The sequence below is a fragment of the Schistocerca piceifrons genome, chromosome 8 (assembly GCF_021461385.2).
Source record: "Schistocerca piceifrons isolate TAMUIC-IGC-003096 chromosome 8, iqSchPice1.1, whole genome shotgun sequence".
NCBI lineage: Eukaryota > Metazoa > Arthropoda > Insecta > Orthoptera > Acrididae > Schistocerca > Schistocerca piceifrons.
Genome location: NC_060145.1, coordinates 226,267,455 through 226,288,442, shown reverse-complemented (window position 1 = coordinate 226,288,442; position 20,988 = coordinate 226,267,455). Strand labels below are relative to the sequence as shown.

General features: G+C 40.6%; 1 protein-coding gene across 2 annotated transcripts in view; it reads left to right on the top strand.

Moving 5' to 3' along the window:
- Window positions 1-2,056: 2,056 nt before the first annotated feature.
- Window positions 2,057-20,988, top strand: part of LOC124711724 — a 183,778-nt gene continuing 164,846 nt past the window's right edge. Inside the window, exons 1-4 of one of the 2 annotated variants that reach the window (XM_047241934.1) lie at window positions 2,057-2,111; window positions 8,515-8,595; window positions 11,951-12,003; window positions 12,129-12,528. In XM_047241934.1, the coding sequence (XP_047097890.1) occupies window positions 2,066-2,111; window positions 8,515-8,595; window positions 11,951-12,003; window positions 12,129-12,350 (402 nt within the window). In that variant the 5' untranslated portion in view covers window positions 2,057-2,065 and the 3' untranslated portion in view covers window positions 12,351-12,528. Of the gene's footprint in view, window positions 2,112-8,514; window positions 8,596-11,950; window positions 12,004-12,128; window positions 12,529-20,988 lie in introns of those variants that run through there. The other variant, XM_047241933.1, reaches the window with a different exon arrangement.

Genomic DNA, 20,988 nt, shown 5'->3' with positions numbered 1-20,988 from the left:
GTAGTATATGTTTCATGAGAATAAACACAAATCGATACAGACATGTAGTTTTGAGGATCTCGAATACCTGAGTTCAGAGATCTAGTCCCGAAAATAAACGGATTAAACGCATGTGCGCACACCAGTGTAGATGGGGACTTTATTTAAAAGCTCTCATTTTAAATAAGTTTCTTGTCACTTGATCCACTTATTCAGTGTCAGCAGCAGAAGAGCGGCTATCGAGGGAAAGAATAGTCGATTACTTCACAAGTACTTGTTTTCGGATGCGTAAAGACGATGTATCTCTGTTTGTGCATAACTGATGTTTATCGAAGAAATTGGGAGTGTGTTCTAATACAACAGCATTTTGCTACTCACCACATCAGTGAAAAAAAGCGAGACAAGCTAGAAAATAAACTGTTAATTAAGAACGTTCTACCATCATACTAGGAAACTGACTGAGTCCAGTTACCAATAAAAAAAGTTTTACAAGTTGATTCTGCTAAAAACAGCAACAAGTCACTGATAGTACTATTATTTGTTTACAAAAATGTTGAACATAATGATTTCCAGCCGACACGTTCGTCTTCAGCCGCACGTTTCCGTTTGTTGCACATTTGTTGTTCTTTACATTTGTTGGTTCTTGCTTTACTCCCACGATTAATGTAAAAAAGAAACAAATGTAATATAAAAATGAACAGCCGTCTGAATATGAATCTTTAGGTTTGAAACCGGTAACGGTGCTATTTGTGGAAATAAATAGCATTATTGACAGGGATTGGTCGCTTGTTTCATCTTTTCAAAATTCGAATAATATTTTATACACAGCCTCACAAATGACACTTCTCTATGAAATAGTGGGAAGAAAGTTTTTGTTCCAAGTACCAGTAATACTGGGGCACTATTTTTTATCTGTGATAATATATGTTCAGAAATGTATATTCGTTTTGTAACTAGTAGAACTGTTCCAACTAACAGCACTGGAATTCTAGAGGGAGGTACAGCTAAGCACGTTTACGAAGGCATATTCTCCATAGTCTTGCACCTAAATCAGGTTGAAGAAAATGCAGCAGAGCACCGAGATCACAACAGCAATGGATTCGCGTTTCTCTTTTAATGACACTTAGAACGTTTCCCATTTCCGTTCTTCATATGGTTATAGGACCTATTGTTCTAATAGAAAGAAAGGTTCTACGAACATATACGGAGATCTAAGTACATGTTGAGAATCGGATATTCTGTTCTAATAGAACAAGAAAAGACTCTTGCTCTCCTTTCAGTGAACGACGAACTCTTGTGAACACACGTAGCTACCTTCGGATTTAGTTGTCTTAAGCATCGAACATTCTCAATGGCTGCGGAATGCATCGCTTACGATAAACATGTCTAAAGCCGGGAGTGTAAGGTCTATGTCAGGTAACTGCTCATGATGAATGGAAGTCGAAACAGCTTGATTTATGCCATCTTCAGTCCTATTCCCCGCACACGAAGGTTTTGGATCATCTACTGCTCGTCGAAACAATTACAATCGTCCGAACTTCGCTGTTTCTACAGCGATCCCTTCTGTTTGTTGCAGATGGCACCTTGTCTGCAAATACCTGGAACAACTTGCCTAAAATATAGTCACGAATATTGTATCTAAGAACGGAAATAGCCAAACACGTCAATGTCAGATGTTGATTATTGGTGACTTTTAATCACTCATAACTTGCAATACGAGTGGATACTGTTTCATGCACGCAGGTTCCTTCGGTAGTCTTCTTTACCGTAGTCAAACAGGAAGACAAATGACACGAAACAACTTTTGGAAAGATACATATTTTAAATGTTATCATCGTCTTCCTTATAAGGCTTCTCCCCAATACCACATAGCTTACTAGAAGAAGTAGATAACGACTATCACAAAAATGTACACTGTCTAATTATCACCAAAATACGCAACAAGAAGGAAGGTGATCAACTTGCCGAAAGTAGTCTTTTATCACGGTGACCTTCTCGGTTTTACGCATGCTCTTCCGCGTCCAAAATTACTGGTGAAGAATGATATATAAAGGAAGAAGTCCACGATTACTTTCAGTCTTCCGCCATGGAGAAAACACTCCTTTCCGTACTTGTTGTCGCTGTGTGTCTAGGTAAGTCACCTTTTCCAAAGGTATAGGCGAATACTCGGCTGTCACAGACATTTACTTTCCTCTGCGTACTGGTTGAGTGTGATGGACTAGCTAATACAAGTATACATTAAAAAGAAAACATAGATACTTGTAGGTAAGAACAAAATATTGTTAAGTGAGGAACAGTTCGTGAACAACAGAAGTATTTGGTAATGGAGAAAGGGACAGATTGGCCCTTTTTCTCTTGATTTTTTTTTCGATCTGCATTTGAAATGTTTCCATTGCTATTTGTATGTGGAAACTTTGGTACATTGTTTCAGCAGCTTTGCAGCTAATCATTTGTGGTGTCTCCCTGATTGTCTATTCACATAAACAATATTTAGTACAGTAATACCACCTAAGCCAAATTACGCCATCAATGGAATAAAATGGCCCAGTAGTTGGGGCAAGTTGACGCACGTAACTTTATCACTTAATTAGTTATCTAACTGAACATATGTCGACTTTAATACTAAGACTCGATTTTAATAAGAATTATTACAGTTTTTCGCAAAAACTGAAACCATAAATTGTATTATCATTGTTATAATAACAGCTTGACAGAGTAGTATGTGCTGAACTTTTATCAGTCTTTGTCTGAATGACTGATAGGATCTTCACGTTCTTAAAAAGGAAAAAGTTCTTTCGTGTCATTTTAAATGGGTGTGCCCACCGCTCGTAACTTGGCCACTGAGAAGGGAGGGCCTCAGACACGACCAACCGATTCGGCTCAAATTTGGCATGTCATTTATATACAACTTAAAACGAAGGAATCTAAGATATTTTGGGTGAACATCCCCACGTTTTTGGAAAAATCACCCCTAAAGGTTATGGCAAGCAATGCACTCAAAATTTGAGGGATCGACAGATAATTGTAAATAGAGCATTTTTCATCATCGGGTATGGGGTCAATGTGGTGTCACCGCCAGACACCACACTTGCTAGAGGGTAGCTTAAATCGGCCGCGGTCCATTTAGTACATGTCGGACCCGCGTGTCGCCACTGTGCGATCGCAGACCGAGCGTCACCACAAGACAGGTCTCGAGATACGATATAGCACTCGCCCCAGTTGTACGACGACTTTGCTAGTGACTACACTGACGAAGCCTTTCTCTCATTTGCCGAGAGACAGTAAGAATAGCCTTCAGCTAAGGCCATGGCTACTACCTATCAAGGCGCCATTAGCCGTATCTGAAGATAGTCTTATCTGTATTATCAAGAGCGATGTACCACAAGGACGATATAAAGTTAAGTATTCGAGGAGCTGCATACTTTTTTTATTAGCATTCACTCCTTATCCTGTTCCAGAATTCACGCCCGTCTGCGTTAGATAGCGTCCATTTAGGCCGCCTCTATCTACAAGGTGTTGGAACATTTACCAACACATCAGTCAAAAACGCATACTTCTCCAGAAATCGAGGTAAGAAACTTTTACAACTGCCGCCTCTATACCCATACGGTAGACGCATTTTGCCGATAGCACAACGGCCAACGTTTTGCCGGCACGGTAGCTCAGCGTGTTCGGTCAGAGGGCTGCGTGTCTCTTTAATTAAAAAAAAAAAAGGAAAATAAAGAAACTCAGTCAAGTAATCAACGATCAACTTTGAACGGATGTATTGTGATATCCGCCCAGACCAAACGCAACGAACTATATCGAACAAAATGAAAAAATGGTTACTGGCTGTTAAAAAACCTGGCGATAGAAATAAACATCACACGGCTGGCACAAAGGTGTGCAGTTTGGCGGTATTACTTTTAGTGTGCACGTCGGCTGACCCTCGCCATCTATATACATTCTGTCATATATTGTAGTATTAATTTATCCATTCCAGGAATCCAATATTAGACAAAACTCGTTATGAGAAACGTATGTAAACATTTTTCAACGAGTCGGTTAAACGATTGACCTCTTCTATAACACGAGGACCAAATGTAACATTCGTTTCTTGTCAACACAGGAAAACCTTAGGCAACAGTTTTCCAGAGGCTGTGATGGCATATTGCGCCGTGTACGAATGTGTTAGTTTGTTTTTACTATCAAGTGCGACAAGAGTTCGTTTTTCTCCATTATGTGATAACGTGCGTTGAATGTTCACCCGACACTCGCATCCTGTTTCATTGGTGTTGTTCACGTAATCACGACTAAAACCGGTTATAAGTGACGCCGTTTTCGTTCAGAAAAGAGCCGCCACTTTCTGTGTATCTTCTATATGTTGTACCTCCTTATGAGAGACGTACTTAATGACGTGCCGTTGACGAGATCTATACTCCGATTTAAAATTTTTTGCCCAAGATAATGATGCAGCTGACGTAAAATCCTTGTTGGCCGTATATTGAAGCACTGCACCTGCAGCCCACTCCTGAAGTATCCTCGTTGTTACATTCTCGTTACGAACACGAAATTTGACAAATTGGTCGTATGTCCACTTATTTATCGCCTGTTATTTGCCGTATCTTGTCCCTCATTTAACGATATCACTTTCCCACAATTTAAAGTCCTTCTTCCTTTTCAAGGCTGTTGTTGCTTCACTCTTTTGCAGTGTTTGTAAGTTCCAATTTGGATGATTCCTGGCTACCGCTAGCGCCTTTACTTTTACTTCAAGGGGTGTAGCACCGTAGTTCAATCGTTTAGTAACCAGTTCGTAATACTCATCGGGAACAGATGAAGCACATATTCCCAGTGACGTGGAGATTTCCAAAGTGTTATGACCATTTGGGATTCACTAGTTGGGATATCTTCCACTGAATCACCTTCTGCTTCGTCTTCATGGTATAGTACTTCACTATCACCAAAAGTCGTTTCGTTCGTCATCTCCAAAGATCGCTTGACGATAGCCGCTCCTATCAATCTGGAACGCCGAGAAACAGAACTGCCTGCTTCCTGTAGTGCATTGATATTGTATCTGTCTTGCAACACTTTTACAAACCAAACCACAGCGTCGGTAACTTCCCGCTTGCCATCGTCTGTGACAGGCTCCCAACTATATATTACAGCGCTAGTCGAAGGGTGTACATCCTCCATTATTCAGATTATGCACCTGAAAGATATGACACAACAAACAATAACTGATTACTACGGCATAAACAGACGAGCTAATTACTACAAACTACATACAATACTCGTCATATGTTACTTATGCATTCATTCACAAAACATAATTCATTCGGTGCATTAACGATGGAAAAATCACTACATTTTCCGCGAGGTTCGCGGCAGCCTAATGACGGAAAACAACTCTTCCCGATTGACTTCTATAAGGCTCGTGCAGGACACCTTCACTCTTCCAGGTTCACAACTATGATATGACGAAGAGGCAACCGCGACAACATAACTCTCGCCGCGTGCATTCTGTCCCGTGCCTCGCTGTCAACAAGCGTCGCGCGGTTGGCTATCTGTGATCCTTCGTGAGGAATTTGCAGCACTCTTACCCGGAGCTGTTTTCATGTGACAAGGCTTAAAAGTTTAATACTTTATTAACCCACGGCGTTTGGGAAATTAGTTTGCCTACCTTATTATTATCATTCCTTATTGAGTTACTTACCTTATCAAACCTCTTATCCCCAGGAATTGAGATATAGAGAAATACAAACGAAAAGAATAACATCCGCTAAGATCCTTCGAGATTCAACCACGGGTTTTCCGATTCTCAGCCAGTTACCTTTTTTTTCTCATTTTGATCGCTTTCGTTCGTTGTATCTGCTCGGGGCGGACGTCGTAAGACATCCATTTAAGTTCGTTGTTGATCGACTAACTCAGTTTGTTTATTACAGGGGGCAGCTAACCCTCTGACCGAACACGCTGAGCTACCGTGCTGGCAAGGAATTTAGTTTGCCTACCTTGTTATTATCATTCCTTATTGAGTTACTTACCTTATTAACCCTCCTATCCCCATCAATTGAGATATGGAAAAATACAGACGAAAATAATAAAATCCGGTCATATTCTTCGAGGTTGGAACCCGAGTTTTCCGATTCCCAGTCAGTTACCTTGGCCGTAGCGCTATCGGCGCTGTCGGCGAAAAGCGTTTACCATGTCGCTACAGAAGAGGCAGTTGTAAAGGTTTCTTTCCTCGCTTTTGGGAAAAGTTGGCATTTGCGAACCCCATACCTGATGATGAAAAATGCTCTTTTTACAATTATCTATCGATCCCTCCAATTTTGAATGGCTTGTTCGTCATAACATTTAGGGGTGATTTTCTCAAAATTCCGGGGGTGTTGACCCAAAATATCTTAGAGTCCTTCCTTTTAGGTTGTACACAAGCGACCTCCCAAATATGAGCCGAATCGGTTGGCCGTGTCTGAGGCCTTCCCCTTGTGAGTCCTTTCATCAACTGAATTGCTGTGACAGAATGGTTTAAGGCAACCGAGGCACAGGACATCCTCATCTTCATCTTCTTCATCTTGAAGAACCTTCTTAGGAATGCCTGCTTCCTTACTGTTTTTATCTGAGGAGTTTAATCATGTAATTTAGCTTGACAATTGGCACTTTTTAGGTAATAGGTTTTTGAGCAGAACAGCAGTATTTCCCTTTACAGTGGTTTCTTTTCTCTCCGTGGAGGCTTGTTTTTCCCATTGTAACGCATCTTTCACTGGACTTTGCGGTTAGTTTTCTGGTTTTTCCTTGTTTGTCATTTCTCAAATGACTGGATTTCTTCAGGCGTTGGGTAATGCGGTTCGTCAGCTGAAGTGACGTTGAGCTTAAGAGGCGTTGTTTTGACAGCATAGCGCTACCATTGTGTTCCTGAGCAATTGAAGGACCAACTTCAGCAATTCAGCCACACCCATCAGCGTTAGGTTGTTATGAAAGAAGGCATCTATGAAAATCAAAAAGTAAAATATAAATAAAATTTAAAATCTTAAACACGTTACTGATTAAAAATCAACGCAACCTATAATTGACTCTCGTACAAAATTTCATTAGATATGACTTAGACTCAAATAACGAATGTATCTATCAAATAAAAGTACTTCTTACATAAAGACAGCGAGGAAGGTTGGCCATGTGGACCGATGTTGCCCCACTATTTAAGTGGGCGATTGTGCCCCGTTGCCATATTCGAATTATTTTAGTTCGTTTATGAAAACGTTTTAAACACCTATCGCTGTAATCCTTGAACTATAGACTAATATCGTCGTACTTACTTGTTTAACAAGAGTGTTGTCCTCAGGCATACAACAAAATATCTTCAATAAGCAAAATTTACTTTTACTAAAAGGAAAACATAAAATCGTTGCCCACCCTCACACGACAGTTTAAGTACTCTAACGTATTTGTTTAAAGGCCACTGTATTATTGCTAGTAACGTCCTTGGCCGGTGGCGCAACCTAACCATATAATACCAGTTGGCCATCGTGCCACTTATGACAGTGTTGCCCGATCTCCCCTGTTAAGTCTCGACGTTAGAGTCATCTGCACAAGTGCATCACCTACAGCTCTACAGTTTTTATGAGAAATGCAGGTCTTTAATCCAAATTTCTTACAGTATCTTCAATTTTACATTCTGGTGGCAGATACGTGTATACTTGGGTCAGTGTTTTCTTGTTCTTTCGCTTCATTTAAAATTAATTACTGTCGGCGACACAATACAACTTGACATTTCGTCTAGGTGGGAAGTATGCAGTACATGGAAGTGCAAACTTAGCAGAAATCTTGGAAAACAAGGTATTTCAGTAGAAAGTAGATTATAATTGTTGTCTGAAGGTAAGGCTTCTGCGTGTGTTAATCTTGTCTGTAGGGCACGACAATGTGTTACCTTACAGCAATTACAGTATTCAGCAACTGTCTTCTGCCAATGTAACTATCACTAATCAAGCTACCAACGATCATCTGTAGTATCTGAAATTAAAGTAAATCTCATCTGGAGTATCTGTTAGTGTTTCGGACACTATCTGTATGAGGTAATTCATTCTACAGTAAATGTACTGAAGTCTGACAGCACAGCAAAAGCTAGCGTTTCTGTTGGCTCACTCTGAAAGTGGCCGAAAGGTATACGATCGAAATATCAGGACAAGAAATACATTTTATTTGTCTGCACGCCCCAGATTTAATGTATCATACGTTGTGCTGCGAAAACATGAATGCGTACATTAGTTTATCTTACTTCACTCTCTTATCACTATACTGTTAATATCGGTGTAGTCACTGCAATCTAATAGTACCATACGTATTAGTAGGAACTGCACGGAATATGACTAGGATGATCTGGAGAGCACTGAAACCATAACGATTTATCACAATGAAACATTCTGAGAGCCGCAAGATTTCCTTTTTGCTTTATTTTTTTCTCTTAACGACAAGGACTCATTACTGTGGTATACAGTAAATTGTATCTCCCTGATCTCCTCATATTGTAAGAAATATGTTGCATTCTTTTTCTTTTTGCAGGCGTTTGCTCAGCACAGGTGTCCTGTCCTGATCGATGCTTGGAGCTATCAAATCAGATACGTCGTCCTGATTTTTCCATAGGTTTGTATATTAGGACTGTATTTACTGAAAAGTGCTTGATCATTATAGCAATAGTCTATAGCAATGTAGTTTGAAATTTTTTCATGAAGTCTCTTAGTTACATTTTGGTCGGTCACTTTCACACGAATAACGGGTCGTGGAAGTCGTTGCTTCACACAACACTTCTAGGAAGTTAATGATAAACATCGAAACGGCTTCCCTCCCCACACTAGCATAAAACTCCACACACACACACACACACACACACACACACACACACACACACACACACTCACCCAAACTCACTCAGTACAGTTGTATTTATCTCCTGCCTCTACTGTGATGGAGTGTGGGTATCAAAATCATTTCAATTACATTCACCTTTCAGAAGCTGGATTTTGTGTCAGAAGTTGAACAGTACGACAACATAAAGGTATTGCTGTACTGCAAATATATGTAGATATAAAGCAGACTGTTAACGACTAAATATTGTATAAGAATTAAGCAGTTACTTTTTAAGTAATATAATTCACCAGTGTATAGTGAACAGCATAAAGTAAATTTACAATCCTTAGAATGTAGACTAACTACCTGACATATTAATTAAGCAGAATATTAATGCTGCTGAAAGGAGACAAACGAATAATCTCCTACATCTAAAAGGAAGAACCTGGAGTAGACATGTTTGTGTTAAGAAGGGTCTGAGGCAGTGTTGTAGTTTATCACCGCTATTGTTAACTAGTACGTGGGAAAAACCATAAAGGACCTGAAAGAATCTATAGGAGAAGTAATATACTTTCAAGCCGAAAAGATACCAATATTACTTTCCGCTAGTGTTATAGCCCTTCTGGCTAAAGAGAAGAAAGACTCAAAGGTCCTGCTAACATGATATGGGTGCACACTTAGTCAGCAAGAGGGTTTAGGGATAAACAAAACAAAAGTGAATCTGATGAACGATGGTTGAATGGAGAATAACTATTCCTTTCACATCAAATTACGAATAACATAGTGGTGCATAAGTGCTAGAAAGCTCCCGTGTAGGAAGTACAGGGTTATTACAAATGATAGAAGCGATTTCACAGCTCTACAATAACTTTATTTTTTGAGATATTTTCCCAATGCTTTGCACATACATACAAAAACTCAAATAGTTTTTTTAGGCATTCACATATGTTCGATATGTGCCCCTTTAGTGATTCGGTAGACATCAAGCCGATAATCAAGTTCCTCCCACACTCAGCGCAGCATGTCCCCATCAATGAGTTCGAAAGCATCGTTGATGCGAGCTCGCAGTTCTGGCACGTTTCTTGGTAGAGGAGGTTTAAACACTGAATCTTTCACATAACCCCACAGAAAGAAATTGCATGGGGTTAAGTCGGGAGAGCGTGGAGGCCATGACATGAATTTGCTGATCATGATCTCCACCACGACCGATCCATCGGTTTTCCAATCTCCTGTTTAAGAAATGCCGAACATCATGATGGAAGTGCGGTGGAGCACCATCCTGTTGAAAGATGAAGTCGGTGCTGTCGGTCTTCAGTTGTGGCATGAGCCAATTTTCCAGCATGTCCAGATACACGTGTCCTGTAACGTTTTTTTCGCAGCAGAAAAAGGGGCCGTATACTTTAGACCGTGAGATTGCACAAAACACGTTAACTTTTGGTGAATTGCGAATTTGCTGCACGAATGCTTGAGGATTCTCTACCGCCCAGATTCGCACATTGTGTCTGTTCACTTCACAATTAAGAAAAAATGTTGCTTCATCACTGAAAACAAGTTTCGCACTGAACGCATCCTCTTCCATGAGCTGTTGCAACCGCGCCGAAAATTCAAATCGATTGACTTTGTCATCGGGTGTCAGGGCTTGTAGCAATTGTAAACAGTAAGGCTTCTGCTTTAGCCTTTTCCGTAAGATTTTCCAAACCGTCGGCTGTGGTACGTTTAGCTCCCTGCTTGCTTTATTCGTCGACTTCTGCGGGCTACGCGTGAAACTTGCCCGTACGCGTTCAACCGTTTCTTCGCTCACTGTAGGCCGACCCGTTGATTTCCCCTTACAGAGGCATCCAGAAGCTTTAAACTGCGCATACCATCGCCGAATGGAGTTAGCAGTTGGTGGATCTTTGTTGAACTTCGTCCTGAAGTGTCGTTGCACTGTTATGACTGACTGATGTGAGTGCATTTCAAGCACGACATACGCTTTCTCGGCTCCTGTCGCCATTTTGTCTCACTGCGCTCTCGATCGCTCTGGCGGCAGAAACCCGAAGTGCGGCTTCAGCCGAACAAAACTTTATGAGTTTTTCTACGTATCTGTAGTATGTCGTGACCATATGTCAATGAATGGAGCTACAGTGAATTTATGAAATCGCTTCAATCATTTGTAATAGCACTGTAAGGTAGCAAAGGGCAGCCAAAGTAACTACTACATTAAATGAACATTAGCCCAAACTGAGAAAGCTTTCTTCAATAACATATCTGCGTTGAATTAAAAACTGATTTGGGAGAGAAGAAGAAATTCCTGAAAACACATATATGTAGCACAGCACTTAATTGTAGCTCAAACACGGGTTCACAGGGAGCCTGGAGTCGAAGAAACCTGAAACATTTGAAATCTCATGTTATCAGCGATAGTTAGTAATATAGTGGAGAGACATAGTACAAGCTGAAGAAATACTGAAAATAATAAGTGATAAAGAGGGCTTCGGAAGTTACCTGAGGAATGAACTGATTTTTTCAGATATAATCTATTTCATCCATGACTAGTTAAATTGGCACCAAAGGGGCTTGTACAGGGCAAAAAATAGCAGAGAGAGACAAAGTTTGGAATATGTAAAATCGGATTCTGGAAGATGAGCAAGGTAGGTACACTGGTATTAAACCTTTATACAAGATAAAATAAGGAGAGACAGACTCAAAAGAACGAGTCGAAAGACTGACGATAGAAAGATAAGTACACGGTAATGTTCATATATTTCAATAAGTAAACGAACACTACAACGTGGGATGCATGTACTAGTTATTCAGTCTTCTAACGTGGCCATGACTATCATAAACGTGTGTCTGTGTCGCAACATTTGACGACAAGCTTGAAAATTATTCCAATGATTGATGTTTTATTGGATTTCGTCTTCCACGATGATAGCCTGCCAACACCTAGCAAAGTGATTAGCAGCATTCATTCGTAGAACGCCCTATATGTTTTCATACTTTAACGTGAAAAACCAATTGTCATCACACATTACAGACACTATCGTTGTATTCGGTGGTACAATACATTAGGGGAAAAGGATGTTTTTCAGTGGAGAGCTATTAAAATATTTGCTTATGTGTTTACAGATCCTAGGCCACACCAATAAAATATTTTCGTTCTGTTTGGTAGGTGATCTCATCAGATACTATGCCTTTGTTTGTTGGCGATGCAGTAACTACCAGGTAAGCTTTTCCTACATACATTGTAAATGAATAGTATAATAATGTTCCTTATAAAATACTATTGTTTCACTGACTGCATCTGCCACTATATATTAGAATGGCAACTAACATTTGCTATGCAATAGACATCAACGGAAACCACAACATCGGAATCAGCAACAGCATCTACGGAGTCGTCTTCAGATACAGAGGCCACAACGTCTGAGGGCAGTGGGTCGGCACGCATCAACGCACGACCACATCTATACAGCGCTAGCGAGAAGGCTTTACTCTACAGTGCAGGGCCTCGCATCAATGCACGACGGCACCTATCCAGCGCCAGCGCGCGACCTTCACTCTACGCTTGAGGTTACAGTCGCCAAAACAGCTAAGACAATCCCTGAAGATAGCTTCTGTGGCATATCATTATTACTTACTTGATTCTTATAATAACTGCACCATATGTAAAAATTCATTTCTAGAAATTTATTAATATTTAGTGTTGCAAAACGAAACAGAATAAAAAACCTTTTTTACATTCACAAATCCCATGCACGTTGCCACACTCTAGAATCCTTAGGAACGGATATGAAATATTTTATACGCCATAAGTAGGAAAAAAAACTAGGATAGGATTCCGGGGATACGATTCTAGGTGCATAAGTTTGTAGCATTTTTGTTTTGAATGGTAGTTAGCAGAGAAAATGATGACAGATCCCCGAAAGTGGGGGACAAAGTCTTAGAAAGGATAAAAACTTTAAATATCTTGGTTCTATACTCAATGAAAGGAACGAGATAGACCAGGATATTACCGCACGGAATACAAGCAGGAAACAGGTAAAGATATGCTCTGGTAAAGATATTAAAGTCCCGGCTTCTATCGAAATTTTCAAAGACCAATATTTATAAGACAATAATACAACCTTTAGTCTTATGTGGAGCAGAGACCTGGACCATCACGCAAAAGATGGAGAGAAAAATTCTGACGTTTGAGAACGCCATCCTCAGACAGATTTTTGGACCAGTGAATGAAGGAAATGAATGGAGGAAAAGAAAGAACTACAAATCCCAGGAGCTATACAAGTCGATGGACATCGTGGCAGTGGACAAAGTAAGAAGACTGAAGTGGTATGGACACGTAATGCGTCGAGAAGGGATGATCATCAGGCAGGTAGAGGAGGAAGACATTTGAGGCAAAAGACCACAGGGAAGACCACGACTCCGATGCACTGATCAGGTCAGAGAGGATGTGAGTAAGCTGGGGCTGTCTGAAGAAGAATACGGTGACCGAGGACGCTGGACGAGGCTCATTGGTGAGGCCAAAGACCGACTGCGGTTTGTGTGGCCAACGCAGTAAGTAAGTAAGTAAATAAGTATGGTGGTATTCTGGTTGCTATTTGTTTACTTGTCGGTCGTAATTCTTTATTTGTAGTTAACTGTTGCTATTTGAGTTTACATACTATCAGTTTGAGATAATGAGTGGAGATGTGGATCCTAGAAAATGGAGTGCGAAGAGGAGAATTCGGAATATTATCGCCATACTCCTCTGTTCGTGTAAAAGAAACGGCTAGCAGCAGCAGTGCTAGCCAAAAAATCTGCGCCCTGTATGGGGTAATGCCATTGGACACGCACATCTCTGCTTGCTCGTCATCAATTGGCTCTTGAACCACACCAACCATTCCTATCATGCGTTTTTACTGGCGACGGAAAATGTTGTCTTTATGCTACCATAAGGAAAAGAAAGGAAAAGTCAAGCCCCAAAGAAGCTGCAACTTCACGTACGCTAATCGGCAGAAGATTAAGTTGTGCTTCTGGTGGAACGGCGACGGTGCGGTGCATTAAAAATTGCGAACCCGAGGTGTAACCGTCACTGCCGATATTTACTGTCAACAACTGAGACGCCTTGCAGACGCAATCCTATAATAACGACCTTGAAGATTACTCGGAGTGACACTACTCCACGATGACGTCCGCCCACACTATCCTAGACTGCCAAAAAACACTATTCATGACTTTGGTTGGGAGGTTATTGCGCTTCAACCTTATTCACCTGATCTCACGTCCTCAAATTTTCAACTTTTCCGCTCTCTGTAGGAACAACCTTCAAGGAACTTCCTTTCCGGATGAGAACGCGCTCCCAGCATTGCTCGATGAATTCTTCGTCTGAAAAACCACGTGATTTCTACACTCGTGTAATCGAAAAGTTACTCCACGGCTGGCAGACTGTTGCTAATAGTGAATCTCTTGTGGTTACTAAACTCATCGAAGAACGATACGGACTTATGCACCAGCCTAATACAAATAAAAAAAAAATGTCTTGTGACGAGGGCCTCCCGTCAGGTAGATCGCTCGCCTGGTACACGTCTTTCGATTTCACGCCACTTCGGCGACTTGCGCGTCGATGGGGATGAAATGATGGTGAGTGGGACAACACAACACTCAGTCCCCAAGCAGAGAAATCTCCGACCCAGCCGGGAAGGAGTTAGCGCTATAATGGAACCACTATCATTAAAGAAATATATGTGTTTACTAGAAATATGTGTTCAAATGTTGAAATAATTGTGAAATGTAATCGGACTTAACTGCTTAGGTAATCTGTCCTTAAGCTTACACACTACTTAACATAAATTATCCTAAGAACAAACACACATACCCATGCCCGACGGAGGACTCGAACGTCCGCCGGGACCATCCACACAGTCCATTACTTCAGCGCCAGAGACCGCTCGGCTAATCCCGCGTCTCGAAATATGTGTATAGAGCAGTTCCGTGAAGGTAACCATGTAATTCAGTGATAACCATCATATACATCCTTGTATCACTATTTAAGATCGATAGTAAGTAAACGTCACTTCAGTCGCTGTGCGCTATGGTACATCGCCAAGAAAACGAAGTATCTGACGACACCTCAGAGACGGTGGAACCAGCAACTATTGACTGTTAGCGAGGTTTATTCTTACATAAGATTTTACTGTAGCTCGTTATACGACATTTATTTACTTATTTATTTATTTAATCGAATTTTATTAGGGCCATGAGACCCTCTTTCACATAGGACTAGAGATTCATCTAAATTATTTTAGAAACAAAAAATTTAATAAGACAACGAGTATAAAAATTATCTACGTGTCTGAAGTGATAGTCTGAGTAAGCTATCGCGACTATGAACTAACAAAGATAATGCCGGTAGTACTTATACTACTGTAGCTGCTTTCAATGATAGTGATAATAGTAATATCGAAAACAATGACAATAATAAAGACAATAATAACAATAATGACAGTAGCAGGTATAACAAGAATTGACTTGTGGGTAGAACATGCGTTTTCTAATGTAGAGACTTCTGAGGAAAAGGAAACGGCCAAGAATACTGGAATATGTGGAGAGTGACGTACAACGATAACAAGTACGTGCAGGGACAATGGCGGCCCTCATTGTTGATTTAGTAGATTCGTCAGTAATTCTCTTCTGAAGCTGGAGACATTATTCACTTCTCGAATCTAATGCAGAAGGTTATTCCACAGTCGGGTTTCTGCCACTGAGGAGGACTTCGAGAAAGTGGCCGAACTATGGAGTGGGACGGAAAGAATTTTGCTCTGATGAAAGCGCGAGTTTCTGCTTCGCTGATCAGACAAGAGCTAAGGTCGAGGAGAGATTTCAGATACAGTGTTCGTTGATAAGACAGTAGAGAAGACACAGGGCATTGAAATCTCTGTGCTAGTCGGCAACCATCCAGGATATCTGTGTGTGGTGAAATGTGATCAAATACACCGAAAATAAAACGAGCTCAGACATTTGTAACCGGTTCCAGGCACCATGAGCTTTCCGGAGAAATGCTTGCAGAATACATCGCTGTAATCAGTAACTGGAATTATATGTGTTTCTACAAGTTTCCGTTTAATGTCAAGAGGGACAACTTTTTATATTTTTGTTGGGTATGAGGAGACGCTGATGCCTTCTTCCACACTGCAGCTACGTGCTCAGTCCAATTTCGATTTTCAGCTGTTATTAGTCCTAGACTCTTTAATGAAGAACACAAGTTCATGTTTGCCCCGTTTAGGATTAAAGAAGGTATTGGTTCCCGACATTTTGAGCTAATGAGCCTAGAATTACCAACCAGTACCGCATGAGTTTTGTATGGGTTGAGATGTAGCTCTGTTCCTGCACCCATTTTGACAGCGCAAACAGGTCGGTAATGTGATTCTCGATTGGTGGCTTCAGGTTTATTGGTTTTGCATTTAAATACAATTGGAGCTCATCAAGTTACATATATTATGTGTGGTATCCCGCCCACTCGTCTTATATTGGCTGCCTAGGAAGCTGTTTTCTCGGATCGCTAGACAACAGTTCTAGCAAATCTTAATAATGGTGTTTATTGCGGTAAGTTAAATTGACAATACTTAACTTTGCGTATCCACAAAGGTAGGCCGCAAGCAAATGACGGCTTGCAGATAATCAATGCCCTTCGGTATATACAATTTCAATGCAAGCAAAAGAATTCAGTTCATAAGGCACTGCTGTAGGGTTAGTAAGATAATTGCCTCGTCTTACTAACGTGCTAATTGCCTCGTCTGCATCCATGGCAAGCTCCAGCTCATGTGTTTCCTATATTAAGACAGGCTGGTATTCGGCCAGTAGGTTGTGTAAAGATAGATTATTTGTTAGCTCGGTTTGGTCTACATATTCCAAGGCATTGGACAATGCGCTAAGAATGCGAGTTGGTCGGTTTTCAGAGAGTTCTGTGCCAAATCTTTTTAGATAATGGCTTAACTATCCCCCTTTTCCAGGCTTCAGGGAAAACACTTTCGATTAAGAAGTGGTTGAAGACATCTGCTGTAGTGGGCAATTGTTGGTAAACAATAAGATTCATCAATTTGGGCTGTGATGCCATGTCCACTAGATTATCACTGGTCAACAGTGATTTTAGTGCCAATTAATTGACAGTGAATTTAGGGTAACTTTATGGCCCTGAATTCGAATGTGTCACTCGTTTTGCAGGATTGGCTCTATTTATTGTGGTAACGTATCATAGGTAGATAAACAAACAAACTAAAATTCAAAATAGTAATTAAGATAAATTCTCTACACAGTCAAATGAAAATGACAAAAACATATGAAAAGGAATACAAAAATGCAATTTCGTAGTTGATTCAGCATGTAATACAAGAAGAAAGAAAAAAATTGACTGTTAAAAACATTGCAATTGGCATATGGAAAAAACTCTGCCTGTGTGATTTCTCTTGTGTTAATCGTCAGGCCAGTCAGGCTCAAGATTCAAACAGTAGTCTGCCATCATGTGCATGTCCCATCTACCAACATATCGTTGTTCCATCACCTGAAAATCGATTTAATATGACAACTTGTTCCTCGCTGTAGTCACCAAGATTGTCCGGAAATCTATCAAGATGGCTGTGGAGGTAGTGAATCTTAATGCTCAAATCAGCCCTTAAGCTCTTGAAGTTTCTGAGCATGTATTGCTCCAGTTCCTCATAATTATGTGCGTTGTGGTTACCTAAGACATTCTTCACTATAGAGACAAAACTGTTCCAGGCAGATGCTCCAGTGCAATTCATAACTTTAATGAATTCCAAATCATGTATAAGCTTTCGAATTAGGTGTCCATTTAACGGATTTAAAAATTATTTTCCTTTCCCCTGTATACTACTCTTCTCAGCAACCTCGATGCATTAACTGTTAAACTGATAGTGCGAGAATTCTCGCACCCGTGGCCCCCGCAGTGTTGAGAATTGTGAGGAAGATACCCCTCCGAAAGTGCGATGGTATATCGCTAGTCTCACACATTCTACGCATCAGTCTGAGTAGTCCCCCTGTTTTCATTTACCCCAACGATCCTAGAAACTCGGTGCAATGTGTTCCATCTCGTGTGGCTTACCTGATCTGAAGCCTTCAGAGCTCTTCCAAATCTTGAATCCAACACAATGTTTCCCATTCCATCCCAATCGACACTAGTTTTCTCTTCCGTCACGTCATCGGACAAGTCTTACTCCACAAAGAGGCCCTCACTGCTCTCTTCGCACCCATCCTCCTTCTTCTCTGCCACTGCCATCAAATATAGCAGCTTTTAATTTTTCATTACTGAGTCCAGGGAATGATTTGCATATATATTTGAAACAGTCACTTCATTAGATCAAGCTTGATATGAAGCGGTGGAAGTATGATCTCGTCCCTGTCAATTAACGGTTCTTTAAGGATATTAGTTGCTCCTACAGTAAAGCTCTATCTTGATGACCACGAAACTTTTCCCAGTGAACATGCTTTGCTCTGCTGGCCCTTATTCAAATAAAGTAAGGGAATGTTGTGTATCCACTTTGCTGTCCAAGAAAAAAGTTAACCGTTTTTAAATGAACACAGATAGGCCATTGGTGTTGACTATAATGAAATTTCTAGAGAATCATCTGGATGCTTTCGTATTCTTCATGACGTTTCGTCGAGTGGCTAATTGGAATGGATGCATATCAGTTGCCATTATGCAGTAACATACATTTTAGGCTTCTGGTTGAGCTATTGATAAAAATCCTCCGGTCTTAAGGTTGATATTTTGGTAGTCCAACTTTTAGTAACATACCAGGTATGTCACTGCAGTAAACAGGTGCATCAGCACGACTGAAGTATGGAAATAGATCTTCTTCTCTTGTCTGGTAAGCTGTGATTTTAGTTATGGTTGTAGTCAATTCTTCTCATTTAGTCTAGATGCCTAGAGTTCAAAGACTGTTTAAAAAGACTAAGGTCTCTTATCAAATCGTTAAGCTGTTCTGTACTGAAGAGCTGATGTCTTGTGGAACTTCTTCGTATTCAGATTCACTGCTGCTAATGTTAAAGTCCTGCAAATCATCGTCATCTGAAGGATGTAGTTGTTGCAGAGTGGTGCACACTGGGACACGAATGTCATCGCCATGTGGCTTAGGTCGGCTTGCTGATTCTAAATGTGGATATTTCTACTAATGCTTCTGAACATTTTACACTGACAATGCAAAAATTAACAGTTATTATGGTGGTGTTTTGGCTCTCGCCACAACATTGGCACTCCAAAGTTTAAACCCCTTCGTTTACCATTAGTCCACAGCCGTAATGACTCGATACATCTACTGCAAACTTTATGAGGAGCCCAGTGTTTATCTTTGTCTTGCAGTTGATCCCAAAAATAAGCAAGAGTGGTCTGTTTCACAAAGCCAGTGATATTCTTCCGTTGTTCTTGCCGAGTGTATTCTCCACGAATATAGCAGAACACATTAGAAGAGTTGAAACGACCTCTGTGTGAAGAACTGATGTTTATCTATGAAAAAAATTAAATAAAATAAAAATTATATTTGCAAAAACATGTTATTATAAATATGATAAGACGGAACCAATAAGACAATATATGTTACTAAATGATCTATAGCTTACATTTAAATAACAATAATGTAACAACTAATCGTGATATACCTTTTTCTTGATACAACGAAGGAGAAATTTTTCACTAACAAAAGCTTTTAACTGCTATTACACAAATAGCGTCCTTTCACACGCTCGTTCCTGGCTCTAATGCCGCTCTGAGCACAAACAATAGGGTGGGGCAGCCTGACCTTCAATGCAGCAGTGTGACCAACTGACTGTCCTTGAAATTGTGAGGCTCAAGAGGGTGTCTCAAATTACTACCACGTCTCATATTCTCACCTTGTCCTCATTTGAACGAACGCAGCCACAAAATGTAATATGAATAGGCATACAGAATTATGGATTTCACTTACTGATAATTTAACGATTAAACGCTACGCATCAGAGATAGCCTTTATCTAAGGAACTACAGCCAACTGAAGAAATACGTTTTCGGATTTCGATCCAGCGTACCACATATACCCACTATACGTTCACGTAACCCTGACAACAATAAAAAAATTATTTTAGAGTTGTGTTATGATCAAATACGAATTATGGCTGTGACTCAGAAGAAAACAGCACCAACTTGACCTCACATTTTACAGAAAAAAGCAGACATTGAAAAACTGCAGTCACAGTAATTGATCCCAGGCGTAACTTTCGGCCATAGTTCGGACAGTATGCTCTCTGATGACCTACCGAATGTACAGCTTTTAAGTTACGTGCTCACCAGTCGTTTTTCACTAACTACTCGTCACTGCAGTCAGTTAAGGTCCGAGCGCGAAGTACTGTACAGCGGTGTTACAGGACTGTGAAATACTGCTGTGGTATTGGTAACATGCTTTGTTCATTGTGACAAAGTGCGCCGTTTCTAACTTATAGAACATGCCAGCAATACCTTTACTCATGTCGCGATTCACAAAAGCATCGTGAACACGTGAAATAAATGGGATTGTCATTAAAAAAGTAGAGGAGAACTACTCCCCAATTAACACCACTGTTGTGCGTAATTTTCTTTGGATTTTAACACTGGAAACGTGATAGTGAAGTACATGTGAAGGTGATGCGCTGTTCCTCAACGTGATTGCCATGATTAAACTGAAAATCGAAAATAATAACCTCATTTCGTAATACTTCTTCAGTTGGTAAGGTTTACTCATTTCGCTTTTGAAGGCGCAAATACAGCTGCAGAGTATCAGTATGAGAATATTGTTGAATAATAGGGAACGTTATATCCGCCTTCGTCGCCAAGTAGTCAGTCGGCACTCAGCTGTGTTGCCAAACAGATGTGCCGGGGGCTCTGTGCGGTGCTCCCCCTGCGGGCATTTGTTTACTCGAGCAGGTAATGGTATCGTAAGGTAAACTGATGTCGCTTTCATGTAGAGTATCCAGGGTAAAATTAGTGTTCCATGCCCAGTACGTACAGCCAAAGGCAATATAAAGTAGAGCGTTTCCTGCGTGAAGTAATGCTTGACGATCCACAGGGCCTCCCCGGTATACATCTTTCGATCGTCTCCAGCACAGTTTACCTGAAATACGTCGATGAAGCAGCGTGTGAACGGATTATTCGCCGTTCCACCCATGGATATCGTTTCCATCACTAGGACGGCAATGTGAGAGGAGTGA